The sequence below is a fragment of the Lagopus muta genome, chromosome 1 (assembly GCF_023343835.1).
Source record: "Lagopus muta isolate bLagMut1 chromosome 1, bLagMut1 primary, whole genome shotgun sequence".
Classification (NCBI taxonomy): Eukaryota; Metazoa; Chordata; class Aves; order Galliformes; family Phasianidae; genus Lagopus; species Lagopus muta.
This window is the reverse complement of record NC_064433.1, coordinates 39,348,550-39,372,846: the sequence shown is the minus strand read 5'-3', so window position 1 is coordinate 39,372,846 and position 24,297 is coordinate 39,348,550. Positions and strand designations below refer to the sequence as shown.

At 36.5% G+C, this 24,297-nt stretch overlaps 1 protein-coding gene across 4 annotated transcripts in view; it reads right to left on the bottom strand.

Annotated features, from left to right (window-relative positions):
• PTPRQ (protein tyrosine phosphatase receptor type Q) overlaps nt 1–24,297 on the bottom strand; it is a 122,231-nt gene that overhangs the window by 44,479 nt on the left and 53,455 nt on the right. For all 4 annotated transcript variants that reach the window (XM_048958793.1, XM_048958767.1, XM_048958777.1 and 1 more), the window contains exons 36-43: nt 23,071–23,216; nt 16,918–17,080; nt 16,119–16,409; nt 15,554–15,829; nt 14,479–14,630; nt 11,192–11,333; nt 8,977–9,246; nt 266–598 (exon numbers count right to left, since the gene is read on the bottom strand). In XM_048958793.1, the coding sequence (XP_048814750.1) occupies nt 266–598; nt 8,977–9,246; nt 11,192–11,333; nt 14,479–14,630; nt 15,554–15,829; nt 16,119–16,409; nt 16,918–17,080; nt 23,071–23,216 (1,773 nt within the window). The remainder of the gene's footprint in view (nt 1–265; nt 599–8,976; nt 9,247–11,191; nt 11,334–14,478; nt 14,631–15,553; nt 15,830–16,118; nt 16,410–16,917; nt 17,081–23,070; nt 23,217–24,297) is intronic.

The window sequence follows — 24,297 nt, the reverse complement described above, 5'->3', positions numbered from 1 at the left end:
TGGGCTGAGGAATGAAATTTCTGTTGAGCAAATAGGATAGTAAAACAACGAAATGACAGTAAAATCTAAAGTAGTGTAATGTATGCAAGCCTACCAAATGATTTATATCATGATATTTTGAACTTGAAGAACTGCAGTTAATCCTTACTGTATTCACTAGCACTATAGGTCTCTGAAGTAATAACTTCTACTACAAGTTCTTACTTATTTAGGTGACCAACCCTTTGTTATAGCAATATGACATATAACAAACTTCCTTACTTACAGCCAGGAAGTGTTTGTGTAGAAATCCAAGGAGAAGAACTTCCATATCCAGCATTCGTACTGGCAGCAACTGCAAATCTGTACCATCTGTATTTTTTCAGTCCATACACCGTCTCTTCTATCTGGGCATTGACTGCTTTTTCATATAAATATTGATGAATCTCATCTTCAATACATTCCTGAGTTTCCCAATTACTGCAGTGGACAGACTGTAGCTGTGTGGTAATCTTGTAGTTTTGAAAGTAGCCAGGGACCAATTTCGGTGATCTCCAATTCAAAGTCACACTTGTTGATTGCACGTTGGAAAAAACAATATCCCTGGGAGCACTAGGAACTACAAATAAAAGACCTTGTAATAGATCTTCAATTGAATGAAAAGCGATTGCAGCTATAACTGTTTTATCCAGTAGTTAAAAAATAATTTATTAAGCATGTCTGAACTACAGGATTCAATTTCACAGGGTTAATAAGGAATAAATGCATTGGTTTAAATTACACCAAATATATATAGGTGGCATACATGTACTATAGTTTTGAAATAAAGAAAAATACTTTTAGGTGTGGCATGCAAGGCAAGCTTTGAGAGGTGTGACATTGCTGTTGCTACATTTGGGGCTATGTCTCAACTCAGGGAGCGAGTATCAAGCAGTTATTTTTGGCCTATCCATAGCATCTCTTACTGCTATTGCTGACTGAGATTCCTCACCTCTCACTTAGAAATACTTGTCCCTCTCTCATCTCACCTTCTGAATGGTATCAACACACACAGTATGTTTTTGTATCTTTGTACAATGCAGCTGTTTTACAAGCTGTTCAGCAAACAACAAATTAAAAAAAAAACAACACACAAAACACCAAAAACAGCAGCACATGAATAATATGGCCATATAAGATAGAAAAAGAAACTTTCCACTAAGTTTCTTACTGTGTTACTTAAATATGTATATATGCATAGATATAAACAGATTTACAGCAGTGTGCATGCACACGCACATACACACACATTTACCCATATCTATATTAAGCTAACAAAGTACTCTCAGCTCTTGCAGATTGGATGCAACATATGGTTTTGTGCTATATCAAATAGTCCTACAGTAAGCTAATATTATCTCTAAGACCCTCTGTAAGATAATACTAATACTCTATGGCAAAAAAACTGTGCAGAGAAATCAGCTCAGAAATCATTTCGTGCATTTAGCTTTAAAGAGTGCTTTGGACTTTTGAGGGAAGAAGTATTGCTGGTAAAAGAAAACACATGATATATCCCAAACTGAAACTGAAGAAGCCCAAAGGCTTACATAAAGAATAAAAGGATTCCAGGCCAATGTTACTGCAGAAGAAAGAGGAAACCTTCAATACTTCTTTTCAGCCTTTTGGGAATCTCTGATCTCAGCATTCACCTGCCAAAATTTGGGCATAAAACATCATCATAACGTAACAAGCTGAAGCCTCTCTGAATATTTAACAAAAAAAAGATGCAGGTTCACAATCAAAACAAGCTTGAACAACAAAAAGAGAAATTCAAATCCCTTCATATGAGCCCAAAGAAGATGGAACCTGTGGGACAGAGGTCAGACAGAGAAGTCATGGGGACTTCCTCTGTCACAGTATGCAGTAGCCCCACATGCTCGCAGCTTGATGCTCACTAAGCAAACACAGACCAAAAGCTAACTGGAAATAAAAAAAAAAAGAATAAAAAAAAAAGAAAAAAAAAGCATTTGGCAGAGCTAGCTAATTTTCATCACTATTGCAAAGTACCAAAATCAATGTTGTTTTACTCTGTTATTATTACAGTGAAGAGAAGCAAAGTACAGGAAATCGTAAATTAAAGCAAATCAGATTGAAACTGTCTTGCTTCATCAGTTTTAGAGAGGCAATAATCAATTTGTTCACTTTGGTAAAAAAAGAAACACCTATTTTCACAATTAGGAAAATACAAGTAAGGGAATATTTTATCCATTAGCAACTGGAAAAGAAAGGTGGAGGAACATTCAATAATTACTATGAGAATTCTGTATCCTTTAAAAATCCTGATTTCGATTAGGATAAAGGCTATTACAATCTGTTAAGGAACAGCATAAGCATATTAATCTTACACACTCAATTATGATGATGACAAAATTTGAGACAAAATGGATAAAATGGATAAAAGAAGTGAAATAAAAGTTGTCACCAAGTTGCACCCTGTACTAGAATTAAAATAAAGTCTTTTTAAGACTCAATGCTGTACATTCCAGGAATTTAAGAGTCAGCAGTTCCAAAGACATCAGATCAGATCAAAATTGAGGCAATTTAAGGAATAAATAAATAAATAAATAAATGAAAATTAGAAAAAAAAATTAAAAAGGTAAAATAAAGAATAAATAAGAGGAGGATTATTCTTTTTTCATAAGGAATATGACCTCACTATCCCAGGCACGTGACCAAGAGCTTCTGCTGTGATGAGAACACCCAACACTGCATGGCTTGTAATAAAAATTTAAAATTGATCAAGTTAGAGATTGAAACAACCCGAATAATAATAACTCTTAATCCAATATCACAAGCATCCTACAGCTGAGAACTGATTATTGCACTACACTCCCATTTAAACAATAGACTGGATTAAATGCCAATAAGACATCTTGCATAAAGCTTAAAGCTTTCTGCCTGAGCATAGGAAAAATGATTCAATACAATTTCATGCTTCCTCATCACAAGATTTTAAGGAAAGCAGATCTTAAAAAGCATTTCTAATCCACAGATCCCATATAGTCAAGGTTCCTGACAGAAAAGCAGAACCACAAGAGCCTGTCTGAATATAATAATGGAAAAATATAGAAACAAATTTATGTGGACAGTAACCAGTTGATTGCTGGGTGCCAAAAGGAAGGTGGAAATATACATTCATTCCAACTGCACAGCTGGTAGAGCTACAGGTGGGATAACTGCAGTCTTGTGCAACTAAAATTAGGCAGTTTAAAGAGGCAATCGCTGGCAGTTTTGCCCATGTTCTAGCCAGATGGTGGGCTTTCCAGCTCAAGAATATCCTAGTCCCCTAGTTTCAACAAGAGAGTTCACAGTTCTGTAAGAAAGACAGAAGAAATGCCTGACACTTTGAGAGAACTACACATTCTTAAGGAAAAATAGCAGTGGCTGTGATTTGTGGGCACTCACACATAACAGCTACAGCTGAATAAAGCCAGCTCTTTGTACTGACAAACTCTCAGAGCAAACAGAAGAATGAAGGGCAGAGAAACCCTTTCTGTCTCCTTGAGAAGAGTCTTTTCCCCCTACCTGCAGAGGGAGCCCATAAAAATTACTCTTACAAGGCTGAAGATGGTCTGAAAATCCCAGTGACTACATAAAAACCATCGTTTTGAAAGATAAGACTGCATGTATAAAGGCAACAGACATTTGAAAAAGACTTCTTTTGTACAAAAAGCATTTATTTCCATTTTATGTCTCTGTTTTTTTTTTTTTTTTTTCCAGTTTTCTAAGACATTTGTGTGCAAAATATTTCTAATCTACAAAAACTGGTCACTTAGTAGACGATAGAAGAAAGCTTTTTGTGCCAGTGCCTAGCTAGACCTTTAAAATAGAATTAAAGCCTTGAAATCTCTCAGTTTAGAATCTAGTTCATCTTATGTCATTTCTTCCATATAAAAATCAATTATAAACATAATCTGTCATTAGAATGAAAAACCATGATGTGACCCCAGACTCCATTGCACGGGCTGCAAGGAGGAGTGACACCCAGTGGCACTCCTGCACTAGATGACTGTGCTCAATGACACAATTTCAAGACAACTATGCTATTGGGTTACAGATACAAAGAGGATTACAATTACTCCAGCATGGAGAATCAGATTTCCATTCCTCAAGAATGACTAAAATTCCCCCAACTTTTTCTCTCCACAGATGGTACTGATTTGAACAAACCATTCCATGCTTCCTAGAGTAATCATGCAGCTTGTTTAAATTTTCCAAACATGACTCAACTATGATGAAGTGATCACTGTTCACACTAAAAGCAACTAACGCCAAAACTTGCATCTTTGTGTATTATTCCTTTAGACTAAACTGGAACTGTAACAAAGACTTATCTATCTGCACTTATATACTCCTGCTTTAATGCAAGCTTAAAAGGCACTTTATTATTCTTCCTGAATTCCAGAAGGATCTATTTGAAGAAAAAAAAACTAGGAAAAGGGTGTGTTTGGGGTGATCTAGGACGCTAACTGTCTAGGACTGAGCTCTGATTAGCTTACTGGAATTCTAGTGCTAATCACATATTTAAATTTTCCACAGATCATGGGCAGTACCCCTTAAGTTAATCATTCTATACCCTGCAGTCTTTCCCTATCCAACTATACTGCATTTACTATAATTCATCTAGCTTTGGGAGTAAGGTTTCCAAAGACTGAAAACTTTGATGCAATGCAATGTCCTCCATAGCTTTCAATTTAGTCTTTTTTAATTCAGCTTCTGAAAGCCAGCCAGAATGCTGGCAGAGTGGCTAGCCATGAAATGCTGGTAAGTCAGTTTCTGGACTGGAGAACTTATGAGGTATTTTCAGGTTCATCCACCATTGTTCCCATGATGGCCAAACTCCAAGGAAAAGTGCCTGAAGCCAGATCCACATGGGATCTTAAGCTCCTAAAACCTATTTACGTGCCTGAACTCCTACTGAAGTTGACAGGAAGTTAAGCACCTAAATAGAAGTGACTTTCACAGATCTTGGCCCCAGTTCCCTATGCTCGTCTGGCTGCAATGCTAATCAGTCCTTCCAAAGCTGGCAGACTGCTCTGAGATTAACATTTTATTTGAGAAAACAAATGAAAGGAAATTGCTTGCAGAAAAGGCACCTGACTGTACAAAGACTGAGATCAAGCCGAAAAGTGTTAGTGGAACTGTTTAAAGCCACAGGAATATTTTGTAGGAAAAATCTTATTTGCAATCCAAAGATAACTAAGGGCATAAAAGGACACAATTACAGAAAGATCTACTGAGAAAAGAGAGAAGTTACAGCTTTCTGTAAAGACTTCTGTGGAAAGGAACGACTACAGCTGCATGGGCTGGGGAACAGAAGACAGTAATCTGATATGGCATAGTTCCTAATGAAGTTAATAAAAAAAAGTCTGCCTACAGAACAGCTGCTTGTAGCTGGAGTTTGGATTAAAAGAACAGTGGCAGCCTAGAAGTCTGTGGGGTGGTATTAAGAGCATCAAGAGGAGGAAAGTGAAGAACAAAGTAGAACACATAGCAGTGGGCACTGAACAAAATGATCTTCAGAAAATTGAGGCATTGGCAAAGAAAATGAACATTCTGTATTGATTATCTCCATTAATTTTTGAAAATTTTGTTACCAAAAGGAGTTTCCTGGGTTAAGCTGATATCCCTGGTGATACTAAATACCACTCTAGTATGGACTGCTAACCTCAGTGGGACTCATTGCGATATAAGGTCTTGCTTGGTAAGAACAAGAACATCATAAATAGGTCCCAGATGATTTCACTAACATAAAAGTGAAAAAAAACCTGTAGACTGTTTTTCCCATGACTTGGGACTGATACTATCAGACATGCTCTAAAGGAAATTGCACAGTTGAGAACATGTCTTAAAAAAGCATCCTTGGTTTAGGTCTCTAACATTAGAAAATTCGGTACCTAACTGAAAGATATAAGGACTGAAAAATCAAATCCTACATATCCAAGGAGAAATGCACACCTTAAACAAGGCTTAGAAAAGTAGTGACAACTATCAGTATACTTTAGTCTTAAACTCAATCAAGAAGGCTCACCGTACTGACAAACTGGACCCTATCTGCTTTTCAGTGAACAATATATTTGACCTGTAAATGCTTTTAGTGCCAGCTTTGTATGTAAATCTTACCATGATTTCTTTTATGTTCAGAGTTAGCCTAGACCTTATTAAAAAAAAAAAATAATAAAAATAAAAATAAATCATCCTACACTATGTGATTCCTCTATTTTTATCTACCTGCTTCCAAAAATAACATCAATGCAATTTAATGGGTAGCCACCATCTGATCATTGCTTTTGTCTAGTGAAGATTTACCATCAACATCAAAGCCACTTATATTCGGACATACCAACTAATTAGAAAATCTAAAAAAAGATCTACACTACATTAAGAAAACTGAAGTCCGTGGGAAAAAAAGCACTGAGTCTTGGAAAAAAAAAAAAAAAATTGAAAGATTCGTGATCATTATATTCTTCCATTTAAAGGATTCTTCCAGTGCATTACACTCATATGTAGTTCTCTTCACAAGGCAATGAAGAAATTCACATTATCCAACTCACAAGGCTGTCATGAAATGCCATGTGCTACAAAAAGGCATATGTTGGAGGACACAGACCATTTTCTTGGAGATGTAGGAATTTTTAAGCTCACTCTGTGTACTTCACAAGCCTAGACAAAACTGACCATATTTTCCAGTGGGCAACTTCATTTTGGGTGTAAAAAACCCAAATCCTTAAAGGTTTACTTGTTCAGAGAATAGACTTGCTTTATGTCCAAGAAATAACAGATGATGATATTTTGCCAGCTCCGCACTAGAAGACCTAAGAAACTTTTATATTAATAATCCTTTTAGGCACTACTTTTTTTCATCCATAAAGCATACTTCTGTATACAGCTGCCAGTTATTACACGCCAGAAAAATTAAGACAAGATTAATCTATAAAATGTTTCTTTGACAAATTCTTAGTAATATTTCTTTTAAATTGAAATTATGAATGTATCTCTGTTTAGTAGAAAACAAATAGTAATTACTATCACCATAGGACAACACAGCCCTCAACTTGTTACGAGGCTTTGTGTTCATTTATAATATCACATAAGACTAGTAGTGAGGAGAGAAAAATTACACTGCATTCTTAATATTATAATAAATAGATTTTCAGAAAATAGTAAATGCCCCAAATGGCTTTTTAATTCTCTTATTTTTATTGTTAACTGAATGACTCTTACACTGTCCTCGGACTTCTGAGCTAACTGAAGCTGCGTAGCTTTAGTATGACTTTCTGAGAACTATCTTACCAATTTATGGCTCTTTTTCCCTTCTAAAAACTCATTCAACCCTAATAAAATTTCATTTTAATGTGTGCATTTTCTTGAAAATAATCCAAGGACAGCTATTCCGTCATAAAATCCCAAATCATTTATGCATGTGTACTTGCTATATTATATTTCATATACTGCATAATGTATTTAAACACAAAGTAATGTTACCACTACAAAGTTGATAGTTTTTGTAACGCACTGCAGCCTGGCAGAAGTGGTTTACCATGACAATGGAGCAATATTAGACACAAAAATCTACTAATCTCCTCATAAATTTAATTTTCATGATTCATGTTTAATTTTACCCAGATATGAACAAGTGTACCTAAATGAAAAGAAAAAGAAAAAAAGAGGCAAATGAACTCTGTAAAAATGCAAAGGTCAAACATTATGCAGTAAGACACGGAGCCAAATTCGATTTCACTTTATGTCAGAAATAAATGCATTGTCAGTGACTCAGTGCTGGCTACATATTCTGTGACTAATCTTAGACCACCATAAATAAGAAGCTGACAACAGCTATAAAACTGTTTCCATTCCCAACCATGAATCTCCAATTCCTAGTAGCCAGTCACTAGAAAACAATTCATGCAAACACACAGTTAAGGAAATGTCCTAATAATATCTAGTTTGCTGTCAATATGACTAAGCAACAACCTCCAAGTCAAATGCTAAAAGATTGCAAGAAAGAGTCTACACAGAGTATGTAGCAAAAATTATAATAATAATAAAAACATTAAAAAGTGTATTGTAGTATAATCCTTCACTCAGGCAAACTCTTAGTGATAAGATATGTAAGCCATGTGTTGTTAGAAAATAGTCTTATTTTTTTTCTGCTACTAGTACAAATCTATAAAACAGACAACAGGCTAGTAGCCTGTCTTTCAAGCCAAGGGTTAATGCACTACATGCACAGAGTCTCCAAGATTTCCTCAAAAACTAGCAGCCAACCCCAAATGCCTCAAAAATCCCAGCAGCTAACTTTTCCAGGTGGCAGGCTTCTTTGAGGTTATCAGCAACATTTCTCCACCTTCAAGGAAGCAGGCAGCCCAGAAAGCTTCGTGTTCTCCTCTGTACCAGAGGGTAACATGCCTCTCATAAATCTGTCTTCAAAAGTTTCTGGGTTTGGACAAGCCCAGTTTTAATCAGGCATCAGCTTGCCAGTCTGGACACCCATTCTCAATTTCAGTCTTACTGGAGCTCTGAGTTAGAACTGGCTTTTCATCATCTCTGATTTAAAAGAATGTGTACTTCAGATAAATGCTTGCCTGCATCCACGTTCAACACAGCAGTTAAGATCACTGCATTTTTTCCAGCCAATGCCGTAAGATTTAATCATGCTTATCTCTAATGTTAAAATAATACATTTCTCAAAAGCAGATTTTGAATCCTGTTGATGGACAAAAGGCCCTGAGCAAACAAGAGGATGCAATACGGAGGTGAAACTTATAAATCACCACAAAGCTAGAAAGGAAGGGACCTATTCTAAAACCCTAGAAAGAAGCCCTGTATTTTTCTTATCCACTAGCAGAACCAAATATTAAAAGGGCAGAGATTCAACTGCCTGTAGTATTTCAGGCCTGCTTGTTTCATAGTCATCATTTAAATTAAAGAAAATAATTAACTTTAGTAATTAGTTACCTTCTTCTGGAAGTGTACTGGCATTGCATATCTGTTCTTCACCGTCACCAGCAGATGTTGCAGCTTTTATTTTAAACTGGTAAGAAATATTTGAAAGCAGATTTTGGAAAGTATGCAGTGTAATATTAGATGCAAAAATTGTAGAACTTCCTTCAACTGTTACAACGTAATGGGTAATCACACCATTGGATGAAGCAGGAGGCTCCCACTGCACGAAGATCGATTCCCAGCTTGTCGCAGTACAGTGAGCATTCTGGACAACATCTGGTACTTAAAAGATACACACGTCCCAAAGATTAACATTCTCACAGAATTAAAACCATAATCACAGAGAAATATAGTTGGAGAAGCAGGGACATAATATTCAGAGAGAAGGTGAAATATTCCAGTGACGTATAAATAGACCATAAGCAAAACAGGTTGAGAGAACAAAAAGGATCTCTCTCCTAGTGACCTGACATAGAAGAGGCTACCTATCTGACTTTTTCCTAGTTGCATGCTCCAGTTTTAACTTCACTTCTCATATTTCCCTATTTTAATAATTGAATTGTAGTAGAACATACACAGAAGTGTTAAACTCATATACTCCGCAACAGCTTCAACAGCAGAAAATTCTTATTTATCTCAGGTTTGGTTCGTTGTATTTTTTTTTTTTAAGGTGCTGTATCGTATGTCTCCTTTCAGCTGAGCAATGATTTGCACAGAAGTCACTAGACAGATTTCAGAGCTGTCCTGATAATGCTATTGCCTCACATTCTTGCTGGTCCCAGCAAGAGAAAGTGTTCATAAAAGTTGAAGAAAAGGTAGCACATACTGTATTCCTGCTGAAAATAAAGCATTTAGATGTGAACAATTCATTAAAAAGAACAAGGAATTAAACTATCTTGGAAAAGGCTAAATTTCTGGCTTTACAAGCTAAGAGATAGTGAGTGTATAATAAGCATACTTCTTTTGCTGGAACATGTCCAGGAACTGTTACTGTAGAACCAGAAATAGAGGGGAGCACTATCATCACTGCATAAAGGTAGATGAATTGCTTTAAAATGATTAATTTGCTTTTCAGAGGTTAAAGAACACTTAAAAAAAAAACAGAAAAATGACTAGACCACACTCCTGTGGGCAATGCATCTCCAGCATTTCTGGAGAAAGTACTGAGAAAATGAACTGTTGAATGACTCAACTGAAGGGGGACTTTGGCTTTTTGGCAGGACACTTTCCAGCTGCAGAGATCCAACTTCCAACCTGATCCAGTTCATTGATGGTCCAGATTTCTCTTTGTGATCTAAACACTGGATACAGTAAAGCACATATTTTTTTCCAGAACTGCTATCATATCAACTCTGGAAAGAATATTTCACTGGAAGTATAACCATGAAAAATTGCAGTCAAGGTATGGAATGTTTTGCTACTTCCTCTGCTCCCTTTGTTCTCTATGTAAGGGAACCTGGGATTTCAGACACAGACTTCTATCCATGCTAGTATCCTAGACATCCCTCGATGAGCAGAACAGCCTGGGAATTGCAACAAAGAGTTGCAATTTTGCCCAAAAGTCAGCTTCACACATTCACAGAGCTCCATGTCTCTCTTCAGCAGATGTCAAGTATTCTTTTCCACATTATATAATTTTTCGCTTTGAAACAACCTACAACTTCAAGATGTGTAGAAGGCACATGTCAAAACTATACATAATTAATGAACTAAATCAGTTACATTGCATTGACCTTCCTAGATGTCAGGAAGAATAAGACCTAACAAACTATGATATTTAATTTAAAACTGGTTTTCTTTCCTAAAATAAATGATCAAATATGTTTCTAAAAAATCACATTTTCTTAAAAGATGTTCCAGTTCATTTGCCAATCTTTTGTCCAGTTAGTTTTGATGCTGTTAAAAATTCAGTTATTTTCACAAGGATCTGAATTATTGTTTTGATCTGCAAAGTCTGATATCTGATTTTCCTCCCTTTACCTGTGATGCTATTCAAAGATTTATAGTAGCCATATAAGCTTCTAATTTCAATGAGATCATTTCTAATTCTACACTTCCGACATCAAACTTCAAACCCAGTCTATCCGGTACAATAGAAATGTGGATTGGTGTTACAGAAGCAGAAGATAATGAGATACTGTCATGTTACACTTTCTCTGGAAAGAAGGGGAAGACTGCTGAAAATCTACATAAACAAAATGGTAGCTTACAAAAAGCCATGTCTAACCTGATTCCATTGTTGTAAACTGGACAGCATTACTGAACTGATTCCCGTTCCCAAGTTTGGTAAATGCAGAGACACTGATAAAATAAGTGCTGAATGGTTTTAATCCATCGAGCTTTGCCTCATTGTTTGAACCTGAAATATTCTTAAAAAAAGGAAAAATTATTAGTACATACTTAATCTTTGTGAATATTGTGGGCCTCATCTTGAACCCACTGAAATGAAGAGAAAATTTAGAGCTATAGTCTTGCCTCTTCTCTCAGTATCTTTCAGTCAGACAAAGTAGTTCCTGAGCTCAACTGAAAGGAATGCGGGGTCAAATTCTTCCTTTCCTTTCTCTCCCTCTTTCACTGTGGCTTGTAAGAAAGATATGCCAAAGGATGGCATCATAATTACCATAGCATTTTTAGAATAGATTAACTCCACATATGCCTTTTCTTCCCCCCCAATGCTGAGAACTCTCACCACCTCTACACCACCTTCTCTCTATCAAACTCTTTATCAACCACCTATTTCCATAGTACACATCTTCAGTGAAAGAAGTCATGAGTCATAGCTTCACATTTCCCTTAATTTACCTCAACAGAGTTTGATGAAGAGCTAAAAAACACAGTACAGTTGCTGGTAGCAGTTCTTTAGAGTCACAGAATGGCTAGAGTTGGAAGAGATCTTTGAAGGCAATCTATTCCAACCCCTGCTTAAGCAGGGAAACCCAGAGCAGGGCGTCCAGGCCCATGCCCAGGCAACTTTTAAAAACCTCCAAGGAGGAGACCCCACAGCCTCTCTGGGCAGCCTGTGCCAGTGCTATGTCACCCACATGGCACAGAAGTGCTTTCTGAGATTTAGACAGAACCTGTTTGTACCCATTTTCTCTTATCCTCTCATTGGACACCAATGAAAAAAGTCTGGTTCTGTTCTCTTTGTATCCTCTCTCCAGGTGTTTATACACGTTAGTAATGTCCTCACTGATACTCCTATTCTCTAGACTGAATAGTCCCGGCTGTCTCAGCTTCTCCTCATAGAAGTGCTCCAGTCCCTTTATCATCTTTGTGGCCCTCCATTATACTCTTCCCAAAATATTCATGCCCCTGTTGTACTGGGAGGCCCAGAACTGGTGACAGTGCTCCAGCTATGGCCTCACCAGTGCTGAGTAGAGCAGAAGGATCACCTCTCTTGGTGTGCTGTGACACTTTTCCCAAGAATACCATCAGCCTGCTAAGCAGTAAGGGTGTGCTGCTGACTCATGTTCAACTCTGTGCCCACCAGGACCCCAGGTCCTTTTCTGCAAAGCTGCTTTCCATCAGGCTGACTCCCAGCAAGTCCTGGTGCTTGGGATTGTTCTTTCCCAGGTGCAGGATTCTGCATTTCTTCTTTGCTGAACCCCACGAGATTCCTGTCAGCCCACCTCTCCAGACTGTCAAAGGCTCTATGGATAGCAGCACAGCTCTGTCATGAGTCAGCCAGTCCCCCCCATTTCAAGTCATCTGCAAATTTACTGGTGCTGCACTCTACCCCCTCATTCAGATAATCAATGAAGATGTTAAACAGGACTGGACCCAGTACTGACCCCTGGAATACTTTGCTAGCTACTGGTCTCTGAGATTTCGTACTACTGATTACTGTCTTCTGGGCTTGGCCATTCAGCCAGTTTTCATTCCAACTCACTGTGTGCTTATCCAGCTCTTACATTGACAGCTTCTCTATGAGGAACATATGGGGGACATCACACACACTTATGCTATATTTTGTGCATATTTTGAAAGGACTCCAAAAGCACCAGGGAAAGATCTGAACTTCAGCAAGAAAAAAAAAAGTGTTCAACCTGAAGGAGATAGAAGGGAGACCTCATCATAGTCTACAGCTCCTCATAAGGGAAGCAGAGGGGCAGGTGCTCTCTGGTGATAGCAACAGGACCTGAGGGACTGGCATGGGGCTGTGTCAGGTGGAGAGACAGGTAACATATAAAGAAAACATTCCTATCCAGAGGGTGGTCAGGCACTGGAACAGCCTCCCCGGGGTCGTGCCACCAAGCTTGCCAGAGTTCAAGAAGCATCAGGACAATGCTCTCAGACATATGGTCTGATTTTTGAGTGGTCCTGTGTGGAGTCAGGAGTTGAACTCCATGATCCTTATGGGTCTCTTCCAACTAAGGATATTCTGTGATTCTAAAACCTGGTGAAAATTTTATAGGATTCATGTTATCAGAGAATTATGGTGCCTAACTACAGTATTTCTAAATAAATTGCTTGTTGTCTTTCTCATAGCTACAACCTAAATCTGGTTTCTTGGACACAAAGAAATGTGGGGCATGGCATTTTCATTCAAATACTGATGCAGTTTCTGTAATTTATTTGGGTTGGAGTCTGCCTCAGAGAGACAATGGAGAATAACCTTTGGGGAACTTCATGGCTCTCAGAGAATGTGATTCCAAAGGCATCTGTTGTATCTGCAAGGTATCTCAGCTCCTCCAAGGACCATGGAAATAAACTGGGGTCATGGCAGCACTTCATTTCCCATGGGGACTGCAAAAGACTGCACAGTAGGCAGACAAGGAATGATCTCTGCAACTCATAAGCTTAACAGCACAAACACTTCTCTTGTATGCTAAGTCTCTAGAATTGCTGAGGGAGATTCTCTTCACAGTCTCACAGCAGACCTTACATTGTCTCAAACGTATAGCTGATTGCAGCAATGTTTTCTCACTCTAGCTTTTTTTTTTTTCATGTGTCTCTCATGAACACTACACAGTTTCTAAGCCTGAGATGCAATGTTGGTCTCCGCTTGCTAACCATTCAAGGAACCAGACATAAATGCCTTGATCAATTTCTATACTTAATTTTACAGCATCTATTGCAGTAAAGTTTTATCCTGCTATTCTGTAAAAATAAATAAATGAAAACCTCTAAACAAGTTTTAACCATTTTTTTTTTCAAGATGATGAGGAATTTCTTTTCTTCTTTTTGAATGTTGGAAGTCCACAGATACAAAATGGCCACAAAACAAGTCACTTCTGTCATTTTCTAACATTATACTTAAAAGGAAATACGAACTAAAGATTAATAAAGCTTGCAATTAGTGAAATATTAGATGCTGAAAGCAAATTAAGATGTAACTACATTTTTCTATTAAATTTTAAAATCTGAGCTATATGCATGGTGGGAGGGTATAGAAGTTTCCTAACTGTAGGAGCAGAAGAGACCTTTAAAGTATTTGTCATAAATTTTGTTTGTAGAAGATTGGAAGAAGACTTTATCTGGCAAAGAAATTGAACACAAATACTACAAACGTACCTGATAAAATATTTTTTCAGTGTCGTTGTGATAAATCTTTAGATTATATCTTGTAATAACACCATTTGGCTGAGGACTTGGATCCCATTTTAGCCACACAGAATCTGCAGTGTAGTTGGTAACGGTGAAATTCTGGGGTGGAGCTAATGGCACTGCAAAAGAAAAATGCTCTTTAGATCCAAATTACAAATATTCCAGGCAAAACCAAGCACTTCAGAGAAGCAGCAGAACATATAAATGTTTGTTACCATTTGTATTTGAACTCAATAGATTGGCTCTTCATTCCTATGTATTTATTTTATTTCTTTTTGGCCTGAAACAAGAACCATGGAAGAAACTGGGGTCGTGACAACACCTCATTTCCCATGGGGACTGCAAAAGACTGCACAGTAGGCAGACAGGGAATGACTTCTGCAACTCATAAGCTTAACAGCACAAACACTTCTCTTGTATGCTAAGTCTCTGGAATTGCTGAGGGAGATTCCATTAACCAGGAATATGTTTAGTCAGCAAGGGATCTTCTCAGATATCTGAAAAAAAACTATTTATCATTTAAATGGGCCCATTGTAAGAACTGAGACATTTAACAAAAGTCTTGGAATTTATTCTTGGAATGAAATGTATTTGTCTTCCTATATCTATACATATACCTACAAGATAGCATCATTTACCACAAAGGTGAGAGGAGGTTTTTGTAAAGGAGACCTGAAACAATGTCAGAAATATTTCCATGTTTTATAATTTTTCAGTTTTGCACAAAGAGAGATGAAGTTGCTTTCTTCAAGTTCCTTGACACTTGATCAACTCTAATACATTCTGGAAGCAAAAGATGTTCCTCCACGAAATTACTTTTGTAATTCTATGCAGAACATGACCTCCTCTGGCACACTGTGATGGGAGGAGAACTAAGAAAAGATTTCTCTTGCAGTGTTTCTTTCTTCTGAGAGCTCTTCACTCAAAACATTGGAAAATAAATCTTTCATCTCAGCTCTTTCAATGTGGGATGTCAGATTTGAGTCAGATGCAATAATATACAGCAAAAATTTCGATGTTGGTTACAATCAAATTTGCTTACCTGATTCATCCGTGTAGAAATGAAGAACAGAAGATGGACCAGATCCTTTTATTGTTCTTGCAGCTGTGTAAATACTGTATAATGTGGATGGTACAAGGTCTTCCAAGATGATAAAATTATTGGTGGTAGAGAATGAAACATTCTTTTCTGACCCAAACAAATTTAAATCATAGCTTATTATAATACCACTTGGCTTAACAGGAGGATCCCATGAAAGCATAACTGAGGTAGTTGAGAGATTTGAAAATGTTTTGATTATAGGTGCTGATTCTGGGACTACAAAAAGAAATAAGAAAGAGAATAAAAAAGGATAACCTCAGAAAAAATATGAGTTATAATGAAAAACGTGTTTCAGCTAGATTAGATAGTTTAGTTTTGGTTAAAGTTTTGTTCTGAGTAAAATACAATTTCATGGACTCAAGATGAAATGTGTAGCAGTTGGTTGCCATTTTGCAAACAATGAAGTTTTAAATAAAATGAGAAAGATAAAGTTTGTTTTTCTTTTCAAAAACTATTTATTTTCCAAATTTCTTTAGGAATGAATAAAAACTATTCTTAAACTTACCATCTTCATCAGTTCTTATATGCAGACTTAGAGCATGCAGTTCAGAAGATCCTTTCTCAGTAGTTGGTGTGATTTTCAGAATGTAATCAGTGTATTTCTCCAGATTGTCAAAAATGATGCTTGTATTGTAAGTAAGAAAAGACAATATCTTACTGGTTCCCAACTGTAATAAACTTAGAGAAACATGAAAGAAGACTAAACCATTTGGCTGGGATGGTGGAAGCCAGCTTACATTCACAGAAGATGAGGAAATGTTTTCATAGACCAGATTTTCAACAGGACCATCTGGGACTGGGAGAGAAAAACAAAAAATAAATACGTGGATTACAGCAATAAACAACCCAAACCCAACAGAAATACATGCCCAAAATATGATTATTTGTAAATCTCATTTGTAAAACACTAAATATTTTGTAAAACTTCTTAAAATTATTTATTTTTTACTATCAAATGCAAAATATTTTTATAGCGTATATGTATAACCATCTCTGTCACATCTGACTAATTAAAGAGCCTTAATGATGGTTTAAGATAATTTTCTTATTGATTGCATCCAAAAAAAGAGCTTCTGAACTACAATTCGCTGTATTACAAAGCAAAAACTCAGATCAAAATGTCTTCTAAGCAAAGGAAAATTTTAAAGTATGATTTACTGCATTTTTTTTATTTTAACTTTTCCATCTTAAAGGTAAAATCATTTTAAAATGAGTGACTACTGAATGAGTGCATAATGAATATGAGTGAATACTGAATTGAATGCACTGATATACACTGTAACATCAAGAAGTTATTCACTTACTATCCTGATCTGTGTACACATCTATTATTTCACTGGTTTTGTTTCCATCTCCAAAAGCTGTACTTGCAGTTAACCATAGAGTATAATGGCTGTATTTGGCCAAATCATCCAAAACTGCAGATGACATATTGACATTGCTGTCATTATCATGACTTGTGAAATTCTGAAGGAAAAAGAAATGTGTTATCACTGAAAATCAATGTTATTCATTCACTGGTTTCTTTTTGTAACTTCCCATTTAGCCATCATCACCGAGAGAGATGATTCACCATACTTTTCAGGGGAAGTAAATCTATACTTTGACTACAAATAAGTTCCAATTTTTATGGAAATATGCAAGTTATTTATACAAAGATGTGAAGTATTACTCCTGCTAAGCACCACAGTATACCAAATCGACTCTTCCTGTTGTTTGTAGTAATTGAATTTCAATCCACTTTTTTTTTTTTTGTTTGTAATCACATTAGATCTGTAATATTGTAGTGAGTTTATTCATATTGCAACAGGTAAACAACAAAAAAAATCTGATAATTGTTCATAGATTACATGAGCACATGTGATTGTCTTGTCTGATCTATATAAAGTAAACCAAAGCACTTCCCTCACTTTATTCCTATTGTAAATAGATCTTACATAAAACTGACTTTTAACTAAAAGTTTCCTGGAGCAGAGATCTTACTAAAACACATGATAAATGGTTCCTTTTGTTAGTTATGCTTATCATTTAGAACAAGTCGTTATTTCTAATGCAAACAACCATCTTCATTGGATTGTGTTGAACTGAAGGGACAAACAGAATTCTTTTCCTTGTGCAGTTATTTGCTATCAAAACTGCATGAGAACCAAATCCTATTTTCTTTCAAACTACATACAAAATTTTGCCAAAGCTATGACTGTTGCAATAGGTTACTGCTTTAGATCAGATATTATGAGGAGGCTGTTTTGGAATGAACTATTTTTGAAACTGGAAAGAAAAAAATAATTTGGATTATTTGCAAAAGGTCAGCTATAACATATAACAAAAACTGTCACATCTTAATCGTTTTAAAGCAACCTCAATCAGAGAACCCACAGTGGTTTGGTTATGCACCCGATGAAGATAGTCAGATCCTGTATAGGGCTAGGAAGCCAAACCTTTGCTCCAGCTTTGAAGTATCAGTATAATTCCTCTCAAGCAGCCACGCTGCCCCATTGAGCAGATGCATCAGCAGTTAAGATGACAATAATGTTTGCATATTCAGAAATACTGTGCATGAAGAAAGGCATACTAAAACCATGTAATAAAATTAGGCTATATTTCTCTTGAGGAAAGTTCTTATTGAAGAAATCACTGTGATATTCTCTACTAAATAGCTGAGTGGTGCATGATTTCTTTGTCTGCCTGCAAATTCTATTGATTTATATATAATATAACATGACATATTATTATTTTTTTGTACAGGCAAAATTATGTTATTTCTGTAGGAAAACAAAACAAAAACAAACATAAAGAGGTAATACTTGTTGATTTCCTTGAGATATTCACAACTGTTTTTGCCAACAGTTACTAGCACTCATCTACACAATGAAGCTGCACAAATTGACAGTACAGATTTCTATATCCGTTCCTACTGGCAGACTTAAAGCACATGGAGAGGATTCTATGTAAGATCAGGTTAGGTCAACATCAGGCAAAATACAAAGAAATTCTACCTTTATATATGACTTTCATCTAAATATAGATGGAAGATAACACTGTCTTCATGTAAATAACTGAAAAAGATTGGGAAGAGTTTTCTTTATACTCAGGCAGAGGAAGATGCAGGAAGCTAAGGATCAAAAAAGGGATTTAATTAAATAACCTGATGCTCAAGCACAGTGTGGCAGAAAATGCCTTTGGAAAGAGATGCATCATCCTACTAGCCTCCTGTTATTCCTACTATTGTATATTTTTCTTATGAGTAATACTCAGTAGCTGACATTAATAACTGAATAGTAATAACAACTAGTATGATCAAAAAAGGACTTAAAATATTTCTGAGTTTTCAAGCTAAATTTGTCAAAGGTACCACATCAAATTTTGAGTTTAGATTTATCGTGAGTTTACTAATATGAACAGCTGAAAATCCAACTCTGACTTTAAAAGGCATACCTTTACAATTTAGCCAGCTGCCTGTCAGTTTGGCATGTGGTGAACTAATGTGAATGCTATAACAACAGGGGTTTTGGTGGTTCAACAAAAAGCTTTTTAAAGAGAGAGTGCCATTAATACAAGGAGCCCAAGGAATGATAAGTGAGGAATACCTCGAACTTCCAGTATAACAGAGTATTAGAAAAGAACACATAATGAAGAGTAAAGGAAGAACAGGAAGAGCTGTGTGGGTACAAACTGAGAAAAGATGAAACTTGTACTAATTGTACCCTGGGGACAGGGCACTATAGGAAGTTTTACAATTAACTGTGGCTGCAGATGAAAGCAAACAGCTTAGGATCTTTGGCTACAGCTGAAGAAATTCTTCCTTCTATCCCCTTCTTCATCCATACATGAAAGAAGTTTTGACATAGCGAAGTATCAGATTATTAAAGCAGCTACATGTAAGCAATACAGGCCATGAAAGTGTCAGCAGAAAGTAGTATCTTCTTCACCCTAGGCAGCAGCAGAAATTTCCATTGGCATAAAGCTGTAATTGGTTCTATTCAGACAATACAGCGTTGCTCTTCTTCGCTCTTAACCTTTTCCCATTGTTTTTTTTCTTTAGGTTCATTGTACCATATTGTTATTTTAAGTTAGAATATCATATTACTCTGATATCAGGTGAGTAGTAATACTTTGAGGCCTAATCCAAGCCATCCCTCAAGAAATATAAAACACACTGTTTGCTATCTTGCCTCTTGTGGTCTGTACTGTTTTGAGACCAGCTTTTCAAAAATCTGCATTGTACTTTAGAGCATTTTCCTTTTTCCCCTACTGGTCGTACTGGCAAGAGAAAAAAGTTGCTTGTTAATACAGCACATTGCTTGCAATCCTTGTCTGCATTCTAAGATGAATCAAGCCAAATTCCACTCTGAACTGCATCCAGTCATGTTCCAGTTGTATGTTGTGGGGTCTAATATGCTGTTAGAAGAGCAGCATGTTTTTTTTTTTGCTTAGCTTCTGGTTCTCCTGCCTAGTCTGGAGCAGGACAGCTGTCATGTGTCCACGTACAAATTTATATTAGAAACTTGCACCTTTCTCACTTTCTTTCCAATCAAAACACAAGTGTACAGAGATTGAATAAAATAGTTTGTTCAAGTCAATAATGTTGCGTATGTATCATTATGTAGCAACAAGAAAATTGCTTCCATTGATTCTTTCACTTACTTCCATGGTAACACTGAGAGTGTGGGTAGTATGACTGCTTGAATCATCACACAAGGAACCACTGAACAAAATTTGAAAAGCTGCTATTTCAAACTGTGAAAGCTTTAACTGCAGGAATCCAACAGCATGACATAGCAGTAGCAAGAACAAGAGCAACATTGCAGGAGTTGTCCTTGGTCAGAATGCGTCATCTCTGTACCACGCTGGTGCAGAGCCAGGAGCAGAAAACAAAAAGTAGCAATTTCCCTAGAGTTGTGACAGGAGAATCTGAAAGATCCAGCTGAACTTGAATCTAGCCTGGAGCAAGGGATGGTTTCTTCTGTTACCTGCTAGCAATGCTGCCTGGAAAGCACTCAAGTTATTACCACAGACTACCACTTCACTTCACTGTACTGGAAATCTTTACCTTTACTTGATAATGATCAGTGTATTTGGCTGCCATTCAATCCTCCCTCTCTGACAATTTTTTTTTCAGATCCTGTCAGTATTCCACTGAAGCTGCCCTCTCATCAACCAAAGTCCTCAAATCTAATCTCCACCACTAAGATTTCCTTCTGTTGTTCTGGTCTAAATGCCAGGTCTGAGCATTGAAACCCCTCTAAATGAACAGCCACAGTGCAATTTTTCATGTAGATCTGTAAAGCAAAGGAACTATGCATTATTCTTTACCCTATGAACTTTTGTAATTTTTCTTTTTAGGACAAGAAACCACTTTTCCTGTGACCTTCTGTATCACTCCAAGAAGTAAATTGCATTTTTAATCTCAGGTCTTTTGATTCTTTTTTACTAAATGAAGTGCTTTACTCTGCAACTACAAATTCCCTGTTTTTAACAATGTTATTCTGATTAAGCACTTTATACTCCAAGGAGTTGAAAAATGTGTGAGGACTTCTACACATATACCAGTCACGCTGGCTTCCACACACACATTTCTCTGTTGTAAAAGTTTAGTATGAAGTATCTGACAGAGACGAATTTGCAAAAGTTGTTTTTTTTTCTCCTGTTTCAATGTCTTACATCCATGGAAATGCCAAGGAACAGTATAGGAGTAGGTATGGTGCTTGCCATGCCAAACAGTGAACAGAGGGATGTGAATGGCAGAGGGAGTTCAGGGGAGAAGACAGATAAGGAGTGCACCACAGTTTGATACATTAATGATGATCTTCCAAGTCCAGCAAGAGACAGATGCAGTAGTATCTGAAATTTATCTTCTGGTAGTTTCCCATAGTGCAATGAGTTAAAAAGCAAAGCTGAAAGGATGAAAACAGTGGTTTCTACACCTAGAAGTGCAGCTATTGGCAGCGTCTTTCTGCTGTCAAGCACATAATCAGACAGCACAGCAGAAACTTCTGCCCATGCCACCGTCCTTCCCTTGCGCAACTCCTTTATGCTGCAACAAAACTGGACCCTCATCTTGTTTGGCAAATGGTACTGTGCTCCATCTTCCCTATCCTTCATTTCCAGAATCCTCAGCAAATCCAGAGGGATAATAGGTCTCACTGTATCAGTTTCACCTTACTCTTTCATCTTGGAGTCCCTCCTTCCTAAACACAGTAATAGGCTGTAGACCTCCTCTTACATTCCTTTAGTTGTCCAAGTATTAGACAAATTTCATAGGATGTGTTTGTTCAGGCAACAAACTGGTGTCAAAGTTTCTCCAGGGATTTGTTAGGACAAGAAAAATGCTGTTGGTCCAGTACTGTGTGCAAGTAGAAGCTGACACTCTGAACTGTAGCCCTAATTTTAATCTCATCAGAATGTGAATGCATGGCATGGTCCTGATTGCATCAGAAAATATGCAGACAGAGTCTAGCAACTACACAGTTTCAGGGAAGTCAAAGATGTGTGAACACTGAAACACGTCAGCAATGATTCAACCAGTTATTAGTTGAATTTAGTTATTTCTAAGATCTGTGAAATTTTTTTCTATTATCCTCAAACACAACAATACCTCACACTAGACAAATCTTGAGGTTAAACTTAGGCAGCACAGGTAATTTTTCATGCATTAATCTCTTCATGATATTAAAATCTCCCTTTTTTTTTCTTCCCCATATATAAAGCTTATAAAGCAAAACCTGTAAAGGAAACTTATTTCTGCTCTATAAAAGCACACTTTTAGAAAGGAGAGTATTTCTGTATGTAAAATTAATAAATATGACGTATAATTAAGAACGAAAGAATTAACAACAACAACAAAAAGCTAGAAGAGAATGTCCAGATCACCAAAGAATAATCACGTAAAATTTGCCTTTTATGCTTTATGCTAGGATTCTAAATGTCTTGGTTTCAAGATACTAAACAGTAATTTATCTCTGAGAGTAACAAAAATATGAAATAATAAACTGTTCTCTAATTTGACAGTATTACCTTCTTATTTTCAGTACTGTGCAAACATGCACTAAAAAGTATAAGCAGAGCTGTTACAGGAATTACTTCAACTTGACAGATCAGAATAAGAATAAGTCTCGAGGATGTGCAATGGGTCTTCTGTCTATGTGTTGTGTTTATATATGCATTACATGTGTGCATATATCCGTACATAAGCTTTGCATTATAGAGTAATAGAGGAGGCCTGTTTGCTTCATAAATAACTCTTCTTGTGCTTAATGTCCAATGAGATGTACAACACAACACACAATATTACAAGTTGTGCTTCTGTCTTTGAAAGTTAGAAAACTGCCTTTGGTAAAGAAAATATGAAAAAACATTACACTGATAACTGTAAAATTGATATAAGTTATGTTTACCAAAATAATTATTAGAACACTTTACTGAATTGTACAACTGAAGAATATAAAAAAGAAGTTTACCTGTATAAATATTCCTGAATCATTTTTGAAATAAACAGAATAGTACCGTATATTTCCATTAGGCTTTTGAGGAGGAGACCAGAAAAGCATTATCGATGTGGAAGTAAGGTTTTTGTACACAATATCTTTCGGTGGGTCACCTGGAGCTGAAAATATGTTAAGTTTTAGCATACCTAACAGTTTTGTACATTATAGCACTCATGAAATAGCCCCTACAGATTTGACAACATCCTGTGTCAAATTAAATGTATTTCTGAATATGTTATAAAAACTGCTTCTAGAAATGATAAAGTAAAATTGAAATTGCAAGCAACATTTTAAAACCATACTTTTCGGATGTGTTTTTATTTAGGTGCAGAGGCACACAGAAGCTTTTGTCTTACAGAATTTGTCCTGTACTTACTGGTTTGCACACATAGAAAGCCTACATTGTGCATGCCCACAAATTAGTGACAGAATTTTGACACTATCTAATTCATAAACATTAAAGTTGACCAAGTGAAGTCTCTAAGCTCCAAATAGAGTTAATACAAGAAAAAAAAAAAAAAAAAAAAAAAAAAAGGATTTCACAGAATCACAGATTTGTAAGGATTGGAAGAGACCTCTGGATATCACTGAGTCCAACCCTTCTGCAAAACAGTCTCCCTACAGCAGGCTGCACAGATAGGCATACAGAAAGGTCCTGAATATTTCCAGAGAAGGAGAATTGACAGCCTCCCTGGGCAGCCTGTTCCAGTGCTCCATTACTCTCACTGTGAAGAAGTTGCTTCACATATTGCTGTGGAACCCACAGAAAACCTAAATTAAAAGCCTCCTTCTCTCTTTGACAATTATAAATAGAGTTTAAGCTCACAATTCTTGAAGGCTAACCAGATACTTAAATTTGGACGATACAGTGATTTCTGTTTTTCTCTCTTTCCTCATCCTACTCAATATACAGGAAGGACCATGTAAATATTCTTCAACTAGAATCTCCTGCTATCTGGTAAGGAATATGGTTCTTGTCAGTAGCATGAAGATGTAGGAGGCTCAAACTCAATTCCTTATGTCAGCTTAAAAGAATTTACATCTATAGTTCTGGACATATATGAAAGCATTCCATAGAAATGCAGTAGAGCACTGAACACTGCAGGTGATCATTTGTTTTGTGCTGTTCTATTTTGTATAACGTATGAAAACATTAATTGGAAGGGAAACTCCAATATCCATACGTTAAACCCCTGCCCT